The sequence below is a fragment of the Pteropus medius genome, unplaced genomic scaffold (assembly GCF_902729225.1).
Source record: "Pteropus medius unplaced genomic scaffold, Ma_sr-lr_union100, whole genome shotgun sequence".
Lineage (NCBI taxonomy): Eukaryota > Metazoa > Chordata > Mammalia > Chiroptera > Pteropodidae > Pteropus > Pteropus medius.
Genome location: NW_024346667.1, coordinates 8,172,279 through 8,190,142, shown reverse-complemented (window position 1 = coordinate 8,190,142; position 17,864 = coordinate 8,172,279). Strand labels below are relative to the sequence as shown.

General features: G+C 35.9%; 1 protein-coding gene across 1 annotated transcript in view; it reads right to left on the bottom strand.

The window, feature by feature from the left end:
• LOC120613179 (IQ domain-containing protein M-like) overlaps nt 1-17,864 on the bottom strand; it is a 144,442-nt gene that overhangs the window by 45,621 nt on the left and 80,957 nt on the right. The window contains exons 2-3 of the mRNA XM_039875771.1: nt 13,973-14,055; nt 11,904-12,171 (exon numbers count right to left, since the gene is read on the bottom strand). Of these exons, the coding sequence (XP_039731705.1) occupies nt 11,904-12,171; nt 13,973-14,055 (351 nt within the window). The remainder of the gene's footprint in view (nt 1-11,903; nt 12,172-13,972; nt 14,056-17,864) is intronic.

Here is a 17,864-nt window from a genome sequence, read left to right as displayed (position 1 = left end):
CACACACACACACACACACACACACACACACACACACACACATTTACACTCACACTCCCTTCATTCCATTATTCAATCAACATTTATAGAATATCTTTCAGGTTCTAAATGAGCCCATCATTCTGCTGTTTAGGCACATATGGATATGAGCAAGATAAGACTCCTGCTTTCTAAAAGTTTACCTTCTAGCAGGGAATACAGATCAATACACAGGCAAACCAATCTGATGGAAAATGTTCTTGGAGCTACAAATAGTAGAAGTACCAATTGTCCCTCTAAAATTGTAATAAGAACATGGTCCACTCATCTTGAAAGACTGCTAAAGTCTCATGAAGCTACTGCCCAAGCTATCCTTAAGGTGCCTGCTTACTCAACATCTCTGTAGTAGAGAGCTATGAAGAGGGTTTTTTGCTTTTAAAATATTTGGCCTGAAAAACAACTTATCCTGGTATGTTCCAATACAAACTAACTGACTAGGTCAGGGAACAAATAAGTGGCCTCATCAGAGGAAACAGAAATTTTTGACAATATTGACCTTTCTAATAATAATAGTAACTAGCAAAATAACTGACATTAACTAGTTGATAATAGGATTATCTTCTACTGAACTTCACTAAAAGATAAAATTATAGAAGCTAGAATATATTGTTCTTATAAATACAAGAATATTTTTTGCTTACTACAGTAAGTCCTGCTTTTTTTCTACCTGATTCTTTCCCTCACAAAAAAGATGACTTATTCAGGGTTGCCTGTCCCATGTGGCCCCTTTTCCTCAGACCATTTTTGCCTGTAGATTCTGCTAAGAGGTTGGACCTAAATGGCCATAATGGTGCCTTATTACCATCACTCCTGTCCTGACGGTGGCTTTGGGATTACCTAACCCAACCTTGGCCCATCATATCCCTCTCCCAGAAATAGAAATACTGAGAGAATTAGATATGTGGAGTGAAGTCAAAAGTTCACGTCAACTTAGAAGTCAAGGCGACCGTGCTGGTCTGTGTGTAAGAGGAGAAGATACCAGTGTGGGAGGAAAGGCAGGGGAGAGCAGTGCCATCGGAGAAGCAGGATGAGCGACCAAGTGGTCTTCAAAAGAACGAGAGAGCAGCCTCAACTCTCGTGGATTTTCAGTTCTTACGAGACCCAGCTGTGTTTTATGTCTCTATTCTTTGTATTAGGTGAGGTCTGAAACTTAAGTTCCCTTTACTTTGAGCTACACTGAGTGGGTCATTGTCCTGTGCACTCCACCAACATGTAAGGACAAATGCGGTTCCTAATTTTAAAACTGATTCAAAGTGGCCCACTTTCATCACCTTCCCTCTATTCTGATAGTCGACTTTTTCTCTGAATTCTTTCAGAAACATTTATTGAATATCTGCAAGGCTGATGTACAGGCTATAAAAAGCTGAACGAAGCCACAGTCTCCCCTTGAGGAGCTATTTGTGATCACGTTCACATCCTGGTCCCGTTCACTACCAATAGCTGCTACTCGATGAGCTCAACTTGAAACATCTTACTCTCGAATATCCACCTTCTATTTCTTCAGGTTCTTTGCCATCACTAACAATTTTTGAACCCTACCAGGACCTGTGATGTATTGATACTACCACCTTTTCACTCTCATTTGTCACCTTTATATCTTAGCCAGCTTAAATTCCAAAGTCAATCCTTATGATCTCTCTCTTTTATAGACTATCAATTCCATTGTCCCTCCCTTATTTTGTCATTATTATCTTCATTTGAGAAGACACAAAACCCTAGCTGAATCTAAGTCTCTGCCTATTCTGTGGTATTTGCATCCCACATAACTGATGTCATGGGAGAAAACAAAAATGTGACTGGCCTTATTTAACATTCATCAGCATGAACCCAAGCAGACCTTAAAGTTATCTAGTAATCATAGGACAGCTCCTTAGTCTGTTCACATTCCTTTATGTATTTCGTATCTGCTACTCTCACTCCGAACCTTGGATACCTCCCCTGCCCTTACTGTCAGCTGATATCCTTACTTTCAATTTCTCTGAGAAAACAAAAGCAATCAAAAGAGACTGCCAAAGCTACCCTACTGACAGCATCTGTATCTATATACTCTGTGTGCCCTCTCATTATTTCAGGTGGAAATAATCCACATTCCAATCTAAGGCTAACTCCTCTACTTGTGCAACAGTTCTCATCCACTCTCACCTTGAGACATTGTTCCCCAGCAATTCTCCCCTCTCCTTCCTTCGTTAGTGATTTCCCCTCTCCTCCTGATTGTTCTGATCAGAAATGTTATCATTTCTCCCATCTTAAAACAAACCAACAAAAGAAAACTACTGTCTGATCTCATCTCCTCCAACAGGCACCCAATTTCTGTGTTCTCCTGTATCACACCCTGAAATAGTTCTTATCCTTGTCTAATTTCTCTATGCCCTTTCTCTTTGAATCACCACTCTACCAAAACAGCAGGTGTGAAATCATCATTGACCTTCACATTGCAAAGTTCAATGTCAATTTTCAGTATTCCTCTTACTTGATTTATAAGCAGAATTTGACTCAGTTAATCAATCACTCCTTTGTCCTTGAAATACCCTCTTCACTCAGTTTTCAGAACATCTCTGTCTCCTGTTTTGGGTTTTGTTTTTCCTTCCTCACTTACTGCTTCTTTTTCAGTCATCTTTACTAGATTCTCTTCATTTCCCTTGCCTCTAAATACTCCATGGTCTGGTTCTTTGATTTCTCTAACTCCTATGGCCGTATTACATAGCCTCTGAGCATTAAATACTATATATAAGCTGAGGCATCACAAAGTGATATCTGAGCCTAGTCCTCTGCCCTAAACTCCAAAGCCAGATACCAACTTTCTATTCAACATCTCACCTAAATGTCTAACAGACATCTCAGACTTTATGTGACTATAGCTGAACTCCTGGTCATAAGAATCAAATCTATTCCTCCCATAGATGTCTCCACATTGGTTAATGGCAATTACGTCCTCAGTAACTTGGGGCAAAAACATTTAAGTTTTGAATTTTTTTTTAACATAACCTTCAACAGTATTTGCTGAGGAATTGATCATCTTTTACTCTTCTCTTTCTCTCCAATTACGTCCAATAACCAACTCATCAGTAAACCCTGTTGAAAGTTCTACCTTCAGAACAAACTCAAAACCTAAATATTTGCCATCACCCTAATCCAAGCCACCATCCTACTGTATCTACTTTATAACAGTAGCCTCTGATTTTCCTGCTTCCAACTTTGCCTCTCTATCAATAGTGAATTCAGATATTGTGGGGACTAAAACTTCTAAAACTTGTAGAACCATACTAAAGTAGTATCTGTAAAAGCATAAATGCAAAATGAAATGTGAATGTGAATATTTAGAATTAGAGATTATCACCTCAAATTACAAATTCTAAAAAACTGACAAATAATCACATTACAAAATATAGAAAAAATAAATGTTTTTGTTAACTATCAGACACACCTCTATAATCCTTTTTCCTACTTGTTTGTCTGTATACTCTTTGGTTACCTCTTCATGCAAAGAGGATTTTATATTTTCCAAAAAAAGAATAGAAATATAATTTAGTCCTTTTTCTTCAATGGTGAGTAATTAAGATGCATAAAACACCTAACTTTACCTTTTTTATCTTATAAGCCCTGAGGAAACATTGAGGAATTTTAGGGAAAAAAAGAAAGTGTAGGATTAACAAATATCCTACAAAAATCACTCTTACACAACTTTATTTATAGACTAAGTCAGGATGAGACCAAAAGCAGAGCGACAAGTTAGGGGAGCACACAAATAATGTAGTCTCAAAATGACAAAAGACTTTCTCTTACTAGCAAAAGGGTTACTGTTTTAACAACATTCTTTAGCTTATGTGGAAGTCAATGAAAACACCATTTCAAAATAATAAATAGAGAAGTCAATGGAGTTAGCTTCTGCTTATTTCTTTTATATAAACGTTTCAATCTCAGAAATGTGTTGTCTCAGAAAGACAATAAGTTCAGCCTCAAACATATAAAATGAATATTACTTGATTCACTAATTTGCATATGATGATTATATTTGTGCCTGAAAACAGTTAAATTATCACAAATGTTAGTAGTCAGGGTTAACCAACTTCTACACAGTAGGACAAACATAATTATGGGTTCCTTGGCTACATATAAATCGCTGAGAGGAAGGAAGTGTTCTATGGCTTTCACTTTTGTTTAATGTCCCAAAGCGCCTAGTATTGCTAGGAGGAAAGTACATGCCACTCAATAAAAGATTTAATTACCTTAATACCTAATTTATGGCTTTCTTTTCAAACCCTCCAAAAAGGTATTGGCAAACTCTTTAAGTAGTTTATAACGTCCACTCTTAGTGGCCTCTGATAGAATTTATATCATTGGGGAGCACACATATGTATACTTTCTCTTAGTTTGGAGATACAAGATACATGAGGGCATGGCTAGACAGAGAAGTCCCTGGCTTTCCTTTGTGAGAGGAAAAGGCCTGTCTTACTGCACCCCTTTCGTCCCTCTGATTAGGAAAGTCAGGCCAGGCTTAGTTTCTCCAGCTGCCAGCATGGAACAAGCAGGTACACTCTCCTCTGCTCTACAAGGTTTAGTTACAGGGCATGGGCTGCATTGTTCAGAGGGCAGGAGTAGCAGGGCTGCTGCTGGCAAGTTCTGCCTACGGCTGGGAGAACAAGCTTAATTCTGGGAGAGGATTAGGATTAACAAGCCACAGGGCTACTTTTCCAGAGCAATACTTTCTCATCAGCTTTCTCTACTGCAAGATGAACGTTTGACTCTCATTTACCCAATTCCTGTGTCTTATTTCTCAATTCAATTGGCTCCAAACTCAAAGGGAAAAGGCAGTGTTACTTATTAACCCCAGTCCCCACCGCCACCAAAAAACAAAACAAATAAAAACAAAGAACCTAAAATATCTATAATTTCTGCTAAACTGAAAGGTCCATGAAGGCAGAAACCACAGTACACAGTACTTCTGGTTCAAGTTGGAGCTTAATATAACTACTGAATATATCAATGAGGAAATGAAAGTTGAAACAACTAGCCTATTGATCACACTGCTGCACTCGTTATAAGAAGGAAGAATAGTTTTTAAATAATGTCCACGATTGAAACTTACTTTTAGAAGTACACTGTATTAGTTTTTATCATAACAAATTACCAAAAACTTGATGACTTAAAACAACAAAAATTTATCCTTTCACAGTTTTAGAGGCCAGAAGTCTAAAATCGAGGTGTCAGCAGGACACCTTAAGTAAAAATTTTCCTACAATTACTGGATAAGGAATATTTTTCCATCAGACTACCAGTGAAAACCAAAAGAACTAAATTAGTTTAAAGAAATAGAAGAAACTAATGAATGAGAAAACTGGAACTTGCATCTAGGGAGTTGAAGTCATGCTGTCTTCTCAAATAGGGGGAATCCACGGGTTTACATACACTGGAAAGTCCAGGTAAATTTGTCTTCAGCAAAGCTTCAATCAGAGATTTAAACCATGTCCTCAACACTTGATTTCTCTGCATCATTCAACTCATCCTTTTTTCAGCTCATTGTTAACTTTATTCTAGAATTCTGTGCTGAGTTCTCTGCTACTTCCAAGCTCCCATCACCTTTGCTGGTTTAAACCCATTCATTCCACCTATAACTATGGCCAGGAAAATAATCTCTTCTCATTGGCTATGCCTGAATCACATGCCAATCCTGAAGCTAGGGATTGGGGTGACAGCCCTCCCCAAATTGCACAAACTCAAAGTAGGAGGACTGTTTCTCCAAAGTCAAATACTTTGACTTTAGCAGAGGTAAGGTTAAAGGATGAGAAGCCAAAAACAACAAATGTTCACTGAAGAAGGTTTTCACTATATACAGGAAACAATTTCTAGGAAGCGACTGCTCTCGCTTTACTTTTTCAAAGATGTTAGCATTGCTTACTTGTACACAAAGTTTACGTATAAATGACCTCAGAAAGACCCTAGCCCACCATAAAATATTTCATTAACCTCTTAACTCTTCTCTGCCTGTGTTCTTCGTCAACAGCAAAACATGTAACAAATGTACTTAATCAGAAAAGTCACTACTCTAAACTTAAAATTTGTTATTCCCTAAATTGTCCTTGGGGCTAATAATAAAGTTAGTAAAAGGCAGATGGTAAAAACATTGCCTTTCAATTGTCTCTAAATCCTTTAGAATATCCATATTTTAGATATTATCAGTTTATTAAAAGTTAATGAACTTGGTGGCTGCTTCAAAGTACTAAACCACGTTACTTTGAGTCTCCATCCTGCATCATATTTCGGAGTTTACCAGGTCAGTACAAAAAGAGGAAAAGCATAAAAAGAAATGATTATGTTCAAGACATTTGTCACTCAGATATTCCATTAACTTGCTAATTTTAAAAATTGTTTCCTTTCTTTCTTTAAGAGCACAGGTAAAAAAAAGAAAATTCTTGACAAGAAATTGAAAGAAACAGCAATCTGAAACAGGAAGAAACAGAGAAGCAGAGAAGCAGTTGCAAAACATTCTGTGTGATGATCTCTAAAGACATTATCCCAAATTAATTCCCTCACTTAGAAATTCCTCAATTAGAGTCTGTTTTTATACATGGAGGAAGATTAGTATGTTTCAAGTTCCAAAGCTTCAAAAATCAAATTATTTTGGAATACCAAATTCAATATAATTTCCCATTTCTTTAAAAAATAAAATCCTAAAAAATAATAAAAATAAAATTCTAGTTTTCACATCTCATAAATTGTTATGAAACCTGGTTTTAAATTCTTATGCCTAATATTGTGGGAACGTGTAAAAACAGTTTTAATATGTTTGTTAATATTATATGTACATTTTAAATCATTAAAATATAAAAAAGAAGATTTTATAAACATTGTTGATCAAAATACTATTTGGTAGATTGTCACCACTGTGAGCCAAAAAATAAACAGCACAAAGTCATTTTTTCTCATAGATTTCTCCCGTGCTTTCTAGCCACATAATTATTTTAAAGCATTATTAAAATTCATTACGCTTTCAGTTTATATTTAAAGAAAAAGATTTGTGATTTGGAGACCAAAGAATACACACATACACACATATATAACATACTTTCCAAACTAGATAAGGAAAAATCCAATATCAACCCTAAATGTATTTGCTTGACATGAATAAAATCTCATGGAGTTTAATTAAAATCTGTTTTCAAATATAAATAAATAGAGACCAAAGTACTTTTTGTTCCAAAGAAAATGCATAAGTAGATGAATACTATATATTATATAGAAACTATAAACTAATATTTAATATATATTACAAAAACTGATTTTTATATGTGATTTCTAGTCATCAATTTTCATAAATTGTCATCAGCTGACCATGGAAACAGGTTAAGCAGTACTGAAGAATATCTATACATCTATACTCAAAGAGGAAATCATTTCATATTTTTTTCTGATTTTGCTCTGTTAAGAAAAATATGAGTGTGCATTAAATGCAATCACAAAATAAACATATTTACGAAAGATATTTGATATTGTAATTGATACAGTGTATTTTTAAAAGTTGATATCCTTGGATCAAATTTAAGAAATGTTTGACCCGTTCTCACATAAAATGTTCAGCCTTTGAAAGATAGTTAATGCAACTGAATTGTCAATGCAGCATGAGCAAGAGGTATATATACTACACATGCAGGACTCACTTTCCATTCTAATCTCACAAACTTTAATCAAGTTCTGGAATTAATGCCGCTGATATCTTAGATCATGCTTTCATTCACACTCAAGTGAATATTGGGAATATGTTTAAAAAATTGATCCGAGTTACAGACTTAATCTATACTTTTTTAAGATAAGAACTTTGAGAAATAAATTGCAATTTTAATTCAAATATAAACTCTAAGATCAGCACTTTGCAGCTCTCTGGTGGGACACATGCAAAATCTCCTAGTAAAATATCTCTGAGTTCAATGGAGCCTATAGCAGGATTTTCAGGAGGACCACTGTCCTCCCTGCAGTCTTGATAAAACTTTCACTCCTTTCTTATACCCCACCCCCAACATCCCTGGCCTTGCAGTTACAAACTGCTGGAGAGAACAATCCTAAAAAAGAAACTATCACCAGAACAGATGACCCACCTTCTCTAAGAGACCCTCAAAACTAGCCTTCTCTCTTTCTGACGTTTACCATAATCTCCATAGACCCTCATTCATTCTTTCTGGAATCACCTCCCTAAACTCTTCACTGTGCTCTAAGACAACCCTGAGGCCACGGACCAGTACAGGTCCATGACCTATTAGGAACTGGGCCACACAGCAGGAGTTGAGCGGCAGGCAAGCGAGCAAAGCTTCGTCTGTATTTGCAGCCGCTCCCCAGCACGAGCTCCTTTTCAGATCATCAGACATTAGATTCTCATAGCAGCACTGGTCTCTGGTGCCAAAAAGGTTGGGAACCACTGCTCTAAGAAACTGCAGATCTTTCATCAGCTAAATTGATATTCTAGCTATGTTCTCTATATGTTCCCCCTACCTTCATGTTCTAACAACCCTATCATCTGAAGGACACAGCTTCTTCAGTAGCTCTCTCATGCAACTATTTCTTCACCCCCACCCCCGTCCCATGCCTAGGTTAAAGATAAAGCCAATCTTTTCTTTCATTCTTATTGACAGTTCCCGACCATTTCTTTTTTCTCTGAAAAAAGAGAAGGACATTTTGTTTTTCACAGCAGACTATTATATTTTCATATTCCATGCACTGCCACACTTTCTAAAATGGTTATTTTTACCCTTCTCCTCCCTCCTCAAAATACCAATACTTCCCACCTCATCCTCAAGTGAAAACCTCACTTCTAATTTCACTAAAAAAAATAGAAGCAATCCTACCACCTAATCTACCAAATAGACTGTGTCTATGCGCATGTCCCCGTCCTCCTCCAGAGACAATGGGTGAGCTTTCCTTGCTCCTCTCTAAGGGGTCCCTCCTCCTTGAATGAAGTATGTGTAACATATTTCGCACTCCCCTGATTTCTCTCTAACTGTTCATTTTCTACCTCCTTTGCTAGGTTCTTCTTTTCTTGCCCTCTAAAGTCTGGAAACCCCTGAGTCCTTGGATTTTTTTTTATCTTCATCTACGTTTACTACATAGATTGTCTTCGCTAAGTCTATAATTGTAAATAAAATATACGATAGCCACTCACCAACTGCAGCTATTGAACACATGAAATGTGGCTAGACCAATTTCTAAAATTTGGAAACTTAATACGAAAAGAATGTAAAATATCTCATTAATTTTTAGATTGATGAAATGACATTTTAGATTTATCAGGTGAAATACAGCTATCATTTAAGTTGATTTTAGTTGTTTCTTTTTTATTTAATGTGGCTACTAGAACAATATCCAGTGACAACATTTGTGGCTTATACTATATTTCTATTGGACAATACTGATCTGTACATTAATAACTACAGCCTTTCCTACAAGACCACTTATATAACAGACTACCCCATCAGATATTTTTATTTGTATGTATAATAGGCATCTCAAAAACATTGTGTCCAACTATCAGCTCTGGATTTGTGCCCATTCAAAACTGCATCTCCCTCTCTTCTCTATCTCAGAGAACGGCAATTCTCATCTTCCAGTTCATCAGGTCTAAAAATTCAGAATCGTCCTTCCTTGACTCTTCCTTTCCCTAGTGCTCCACACCAGATCTTTCAGCAAGTACTAACAACTGACCATCAAAACATTTTTAAGGGAGTATTTTAAGGAAGTGAGCTCTGGGGACAGGAATGAGTAGGGAAAATAAAATAAGGAAGAAGAGAGAACTAGTGTAAGAATCCTTTGGGGGTTGGCCATCACTACATGAACTAGTTGCTCAACTGTTTGAGACCTTCTGAGAAGCTTTATAGAATGTAAATGAGAACCTACTACTCAGGTAAAGAAAGGAGGAGACATTTATCCATCACCTTTCATCTTCCCCTCCCATGTGTCATGCTAAGCCTGTTCCTCTGGGTGTCCCAAGCCAGGAAGGAGTTTTGGGGGATGCCTGGAGAAAAACAGCAGAAACTAAAGTAAAAAGTGAGGATTTCAGGTAGAGTATGAAAGGTGTTTGCCACAATGCTCAGGAAAGTAGACTGTGCACATCTCTTCCCAACTTCTGTAATAAATAAGTGTTGGTAGAACAAATGCATGAACACAATTTCAGTATAACAATGACTCCCAACAGCAATCTTCACCCACCTTTCTTGGAAGTGCCAGATCTCCATTTCCAACCTCCTCATGGTTATCTCCATCTACATGTCTACTTAACAGGTCTAAAACTAAATTCATTATTTTCCCCATCTCTTTCTCCAACTGCCTCAAATCTGCTTCTCCTTCACATTTCTATCTCTACTTAATGATATCTGTTCAGTTTTTCAGTCTAGAAAACTCAATATTGTTCTTTAGGAATTCTTTGATCATCTAAATTGAGGATAACCCGGTTAAAGACTGTAGACCGATTTTTGCAGCATTTCTCAAAGCTTTTAATGCTCAATATGAATCAAGATATGAATGCATTTTTTCAAATTTATCTAACCAAAAACACTTTTGTCAAGATGAATCATTCAGGATCAGTGTTCTGAAGACTACACTTTGAGAAATGCCACTGTAACATCCCTCCTCCACACTTCAGGTTCACCACTGCTCTGACTTAGCCCCCTGCCATCTCTTACATGGACCATCTTTTTGCTGGAAAGCCTCCTACTTATCTCTGCTGCCATTCTCTCTATGGCCTCTGCTACCAGTTTTACTTTTCTAACAGAAAGATTTGGTCACACCTCACTCCTTTCCTACCCCCAGATTTAAAATCTCCATAGGCTTTCCAGTTTATGCATAAACTCAAGTCCTAGGCCATGTGTTATATTTCCTTCAAAATCTAGCTATGCTCATCTTCTCAACTTTGTCTTACCACACCTCCCCTTTCCCCAAACCTATCACATTCTCTTGGACTTTAATATTTTGCTGCTACCACTCAACATGTCCTCTCTGGTTCCCACCCAACCTCTAACAAATGTCTGCTTAAAACCAGTTTCTGATGAGATCTCTTCTATGGAATTTTTGTTCTGCCACTTGGTGGGTTATTTCTCAGCGTTTCTTAATGCTTTGCACTTAACCTCTATTACAGCCATTATCACGCTGTAAGATAAGAAACTACCCAAGTGTTTATCCCCACCATTGCTCTCTGAGCCTTTTAATCTTTGTTTCTCCAACTCCTAACATAGTGCCTGGCACAGAGCAGTCACTGAATGAAAAGGAAATCAAATCAATATATAACGTAATAATCAATAAGAAGAATATAAATGTCAATGAAGCTATGAAAGCTATAACAAGAAATGTTTTTTGATTTCAGCCATTAATCTCAAGAAAACAATGCCACTTTGCTTAAATAGACCTTCTTGCTCCACCTTACCAAGTTTCTGATAGAGAATAAGCCTTTACTACAATTTGTCTCAAAGGAAAACTTTACAGTTTCCAAAAATCCTTTTAGGGTTTTGGGGGAACACACTCACAAATAGCTTGCCTACCCTACCTACCCTACCTTCCCTACCTACCCTACCTATCATGAGCTTTTGATTTCTCTAGTAACAGTGAACTAAATAGTTTCTGAGGACTTGTTCCAGAAGGAATATCACTCTGTTAGAAGACACGTCTAATTTTGTTCTTTTAAATTCTTATTTCCCATTAGGCTGCTCTCCTCAATTTCAGTGGCCCCAGAAGTTAATAGCTCTTTCAATTATGTTCTTCTATCTTTTACTGTTAAAATTTTAAATTTGGGATTCTCTCTGAACAAGGAAATTCCATTACGAGCACACCAGAAGCAAACAGTTTTCCCTGTTTGTTTTCTGAACTTCTTTGCTCCATCGAAAACTCACCTTTTGCAAGTAGATCCATTGATTCCTTGAATTTCTCTTTTACATTAAAAATGTGTGGCTCCTTGAAAGAAGATCGTTGTGGGGGCTCCTCAAAATGTTCACTTTTGGAAACATCTTTGGGGAAACGAATGTTTTTCTGTACTGTCTGAAGTTCTTGGATGACATCAAGAGTTTCCTTTTTTTTAATCTCCAAAGGTATATATTTGCTAGTTTTTGGTTTTTGATGTTTATTTCTAAAAACATTTATAGAAGTACCTTGAACTTTATTCTGTAAATAAAACAAAAATAAATTTAATTAAATTTAATTGTCATATTGTCAAATAAAATTATATCTACTAAATACATTTTACAAAGTACCTTACTGCATAAGACATTTACCATAAAGCACAAAACAATACTCAAATAAAGCAGATGTTATCCTATACAGTTCTTAAAAAGTCCTCACAAGAGTGAGGGTTACATTCCATTTCAAAAAATGTAAATTTTAAAATAGTAATTTTCTCAAGTGTGATATTTTCAAATTCAGCTTTAACGTATATCTTAAAATAGAAGTTTTTAAATAGATATACAAGAATTTAATTATTTTCAACTATATTTGAAGAATTTTCAAATGTTCATAAAATGCTAACACCCTCAAAATTCTTTCTATGTTGAACCATAAACAACTGCTTATGCATGGAGGTAGGTTCTAAAAAAAAGGATATTAATAATCAAATATGTATTTCAGATCATTTCGATCACTTAAAGGCTTCTTAATTCTGACTACTTTGAACAACAGAAATATCATAGAGTCCCAGATCTCTGACAGGTAATTGTCCAAACAATTATATTTGTTCTAGTCTAGTCATTGTCTGGCCCATAGATAGAGCTATTATTCCCTCCCCACTTACCCCCCACCTCAAAAAAAGGTTTAGACATATTCAAATTGTTTGCAACTCAAGAGGCCAATAAGGAAGTTTTAGTGTGGTAATATCAGGTCTTGTCAAGCAACCAAAGATGAAACATTATGTTGTTATTAGATTAAATTCAAAAAGCAAGTCAAGATTCTAAAGCACATCTATCTAACTCTGAAGGCTGTGAAATTTTCTTCTCATGTGTCTACTAGTAAAATCAATATAATTTAAATGTATGTTTTGGTTAGAGGAAAAAATTAGTTAAGCAATGTTAATAATGTTGATTAAAGAATAAAAACACCTGTAGCCAGTCTCAGCATAGTGGACCATTCAAAAGAAATATAGGCATAAAAATTATAATCCCCCTTCCTCCCTCAGTAACCATGGAAAAATATTTAAAATCTTCATTTAAAATTCTAGTTGTTTTTTTTTTCCCCCAAAGGGAATAGGATAGTGTGGTACACAGTAAACCATCCTAAGATTCCCTTCCCTTACCTATCACCTCCAAGTTCCATTTGTCACAATAACTGCTGCTCCCCCAAATTTCCTATCTCCTCTGTAGATGCTATCCTCCAAAATTTCATTCTCTGCTCGCACTCCTCTTTCCCTCCTTTTCCTTTTTACTCCTTCTTCTCGCACCTTCAAACTCTGTGCCATTCAGCTAATATTTATTGGGCCAAGCACAATGCTTGTTGCCAAAGACATAACATTCCAAAAAGACAGTTGCTGCCCTCCAAGAGCTATGAGACTGGGAAAACAGTTCTAATGCAAAGCGATATGGAAGAAGATATAGGTAAGCATGTCATGCTGGGGGCATAGAGGAGACATCTCACAGTATATGTTCTACTTTAGCTTTGCCTAATAGTGTTTAAAGAAGGATATTCACTTGAGATATTTAATCCAAATATTCCTGCTATCATTAATCAAAAGAAAACATTAAAAATTGGATTAAGTGTGCAAATTAAATATATATATATATTATTAAATAATCTGTATAGCAGAAAAATCTTATTTTTAAATGCAATCTGAAATCAATTCTTACAGCTAGTAAGGATTTCATTTTCTCTCTATTCTATTCAAAATCTATTAGGGTTCATGCAATCCTTTGGAATAATCATTGTAGTATGTAAAAATAGTTATTAGTTTCCTGAAAAACAGATAAATGCAAGCATTAACCTCATTTATCTTCTCATAATGTTGGGCAATGAGAGTTTTTGCTTCTTGAAAAAAATCTTGCTTGGTGATCTCTAATACAGGACCTAAAAGAAAAACAGAGAAACTTTTTTTATGTGGTTAATGTACTTTCTTAATCAAAATTGTTAAAACTATGAAATTAAAATTTGAGGGCAATTATTAAACTTGCAGGACATTGTAAAAAGTGAATTTTAGAAGTGCATATTATAAGTGAATTCAAAATAAATTAATGTGATGCTCCTTTAATGTAATAATTTGCTTTAAAAAATATCATCTTACAATGGTCAGAGTGATAGATTATCCTAAATTGTTAAAGTCCAGGGACACCAAAGAAAACACACGAAAATGAAATCTCTGAAAGTGCTTTAAATGTTACTGTACAGAAGACATGACAATGTGATTTGGGCACAAAAATCATTAACAAGTCTATCTGTGTTTTCTATACTTGATGACTAATCTATATGGCTACACATTTCTTTATTTACCTTACAACTTGTTTATAAAATTATAACTTTAAGATAAAACTCAATAGGTTTATTAAATAGGAATAGCATTCCTATTTAATAAAATATACAAACCTACAAATGAGTAATATATCTCATTTATGTTTTCCTAAGATTCTTAATTTATTGTTTTTATCCAGAGCTATGTACAGAATTCTATAGCACGTACATAAAATACAAAAAAAATCATCCTCATGTAGTCTTGTCTAGGATTTCCTCTTTATATATTTCCTTTATTAGTAGCTGATTCTGACATTTATAAGTGTTTTTTGGCTTTCTCCTCTTAACTTAGACTCAGTAAAACTAAAATATATAACCTATTTAAATTAGCTTTTTATTCTGGCCAATGTGCTCCCCATTTCTATAACTCTACCTCCTTTAGTATTCTTAGAATCAAGATTTTCTCTCCTTTTCACCCACTCAAATTTTAAGCAATTTAAAACTCCATCTTCCTGAGAATCAAAACCATAATGAGATAGTGTCTTAATCCATTCAGGGTGGTATAACAAAATACCACAGACTGGGTAGCTTATAAACAAGAATTTATTTCTCACAATTCTTAAGTCTGGAAGTCTGAGATCATGGTGTCAGCATAGTCAGGTGAGGTCCCTCTCCTGGGTTGCAGACTTTAGTTGTACCTTGAGGTGGTAGAAGGGATTAGGGAGCTTTGCAGGATCTCTTTTATAAGAGCACTAATCCCATCATTAGGGCTCCACCCTCATGACCTAATCACCTCAAAGGCCCCCACCTCCTAATGTCATTATTACTTTTGGGGGTTAGGATTTCAACATACAAATTATGGAGGAACACAAACATTCACACTATAGCAGATACCCATCAGAATAGCTAAAATTAAAAAGACTAATAACAGGCATCGTTGGCAAGGCTGTGGAGCTACTGGGAACCTTGATGCATTATTAGTGGAAATGTAAAATAGGATAATCAGTTTGGAAAAGAGAGGTCACATTCTTATAAAAGTAAATATACACTAACTATCGTGTAACCCAGCTATTCCACTCCTGGGTATTTACCAAAAAGAATGAAACATATATTAATAAAAGACTTGTATGAGAATGTTTATAGCAGTTTTACTCATAAGAGTTCCAAATTGGATACAGCCCAGATGCATATCAACAAGGGAATGGTAAACAAACTTCGGTATAGCATTTATACAATGCAATACAACTTGGCAATGAAAAAAAAAAAAAAGCCAAATATTTACATGCACAACATGGGTGAATCTCAAAGACATGATGCCAAAGATTCTTACACAAAAATTCACATACTGTATGGTTCCACTTATATCAAGTTCTAGAGCAAACAAAGGTAATATATGGGACAAAAAAATAAATAAATAAAACAGCAGTGATTCTTTTTTTGCTGAGAGATGGCACAGACTAAGAAGAGACAAGAAGATAATTTTTGGGGTGATGGTAATGTTCTATAACTTGATATGCAGTGGACTGCACAGGTATATATAATTATCGTAAATCCACGAATGTACACCTAAGATTTCTGCACTCCATTGTAGTACTTTTTATGTCAAAAGAAGAAAAACTACAAACACTGAACTCTGACTACTGATATGCATGTTGATTAATGGATGAACATGAGATAAATTAAGTACAGTAAAATATTAATGGTAAAAACTGAGTAGTAGGAATTTGGGTATTGATGAATTTTTTCAAGCTTGTATGTTTGGAAGTTTCATAATAAAATATTGGAGCAAACTCTCTCTCTCTTCATTCCTTCACAAAATGTCTGCTTGCTTTTTACCCTATGGACTTGTGAGCCCAGGCAGCTATTACCTTGGGGCAATGATGTCTTAAGGAATGAATCCCAGGGGAGACAATAGCAATAAAGGAGAGGACTGTTGGACTCTAGCTCACCTTAAAGTTCTGGGTTAGGAGAGGAAGCATCTACTAAAGGTATGCCATCACTGGACATTGGAGCTGTCCCTCTGCAGTTATTCTAGAAAGAACAACATCTCTTGTTCTCCAGCATCTTCCTTCCACACTTAGCTGTGGAAAGGGCCATAACTCATTACCAAACTCCAATCTCCCTGTCCTCCCACATTTGTTACAGTATCTCCCTGCAGTCAGAGCTGTCCACATATTTCTAAGGATATCACTTGGTGGCTTTTTCTTCTTCTTTCCAATAAAAAAATAATTGTCAAGACTTGATGCACATGCTTCCAGAGAAGTATGCATATTCTTTGTACAGATTGGAGCACAGTCGCATGTGAATCATAAAGAGGTTCCTATAAATTTCACCACTTAGAGCTATAAAATGTACTGTCCTCAAATGGAAGAGACAGAAGTTCAGGGTTTAAAATTGTCTGTTTCATCAAGTTTCAACTAAAATCTAAATCTACTTTGTGGAGTCACTAACTAGACCACTGACTTCCTACAGAAAAGTTAGTGAGCTATTCCAAAGTGTGACTCCACAACTTACCTTTGTTTTCCTCCTTTCTTTTGACTAATCAAATGTCTCTTATAATTACTTATAATCATTATAATCTTATAACCATTAGTCAGACACATGGCAGTCAATATAATTTATTAGTATAGGAAATGACTGTCACTGGTTTTTGATAAAAATGTAGCTTTATAAAAAATCATCCCATTTCATTCCAGACAAGACCTTAGAGATGATTCAGCCTTCATTTACAGCAGAGCTCTGAGATGCAGAGGGCCCAAGGGCCTTCTAAAATCACACAGCCATGCTGGGAGACTGCACAGATGCTGGACTCCTGAATCACTTACTACTTTTTTCTGTACATCTGCTTCTTTTCCTGATGCCATGCACTCCCTGTGAGTACTGGAGACTCCTCTGTTTGGTTGGTTACCCTAGTGAAATAGTTGTATTTCACAAACACTTTCTGCTATAGACTGAATATATGTTCCCCTAAAATTCATATGTTGAAACCTAATGCCCAACGTGATAATATTAGGAGGTGGGGCCTTTGGAAGGTGAGTAGGTCATGATTGGGATTAGTGACCTTATAAAAGAGACCCCAGAAACCTAACCTAAGTGGTCTCTTCCACTAATGTGAGCCTACTGTGAGAAGACACCCATTAATGAGGATGCAGGTCCTCACCAGCCACCAAACCGTTGGCACCATGACTTTTGATTTCCAAGTCTCCAAATTGTGAGAATTAAATTTCTGTTGTTTATAAGCCATCCAGATTACATTTTGTTACAGTCATCTGAATGGACTAAGGTACTTTCATTTCAAGCCAGCAATCCTGCACTCTAGGTGTAATTTAATGTGCTAATGGAGTTGTTCTCATTTTCCACTTCATAACTAAAAATTAGCCTTTGACAGAGGATTTAAATTCTTGAGATAGCATATTCTTCCTAGCTGGGCT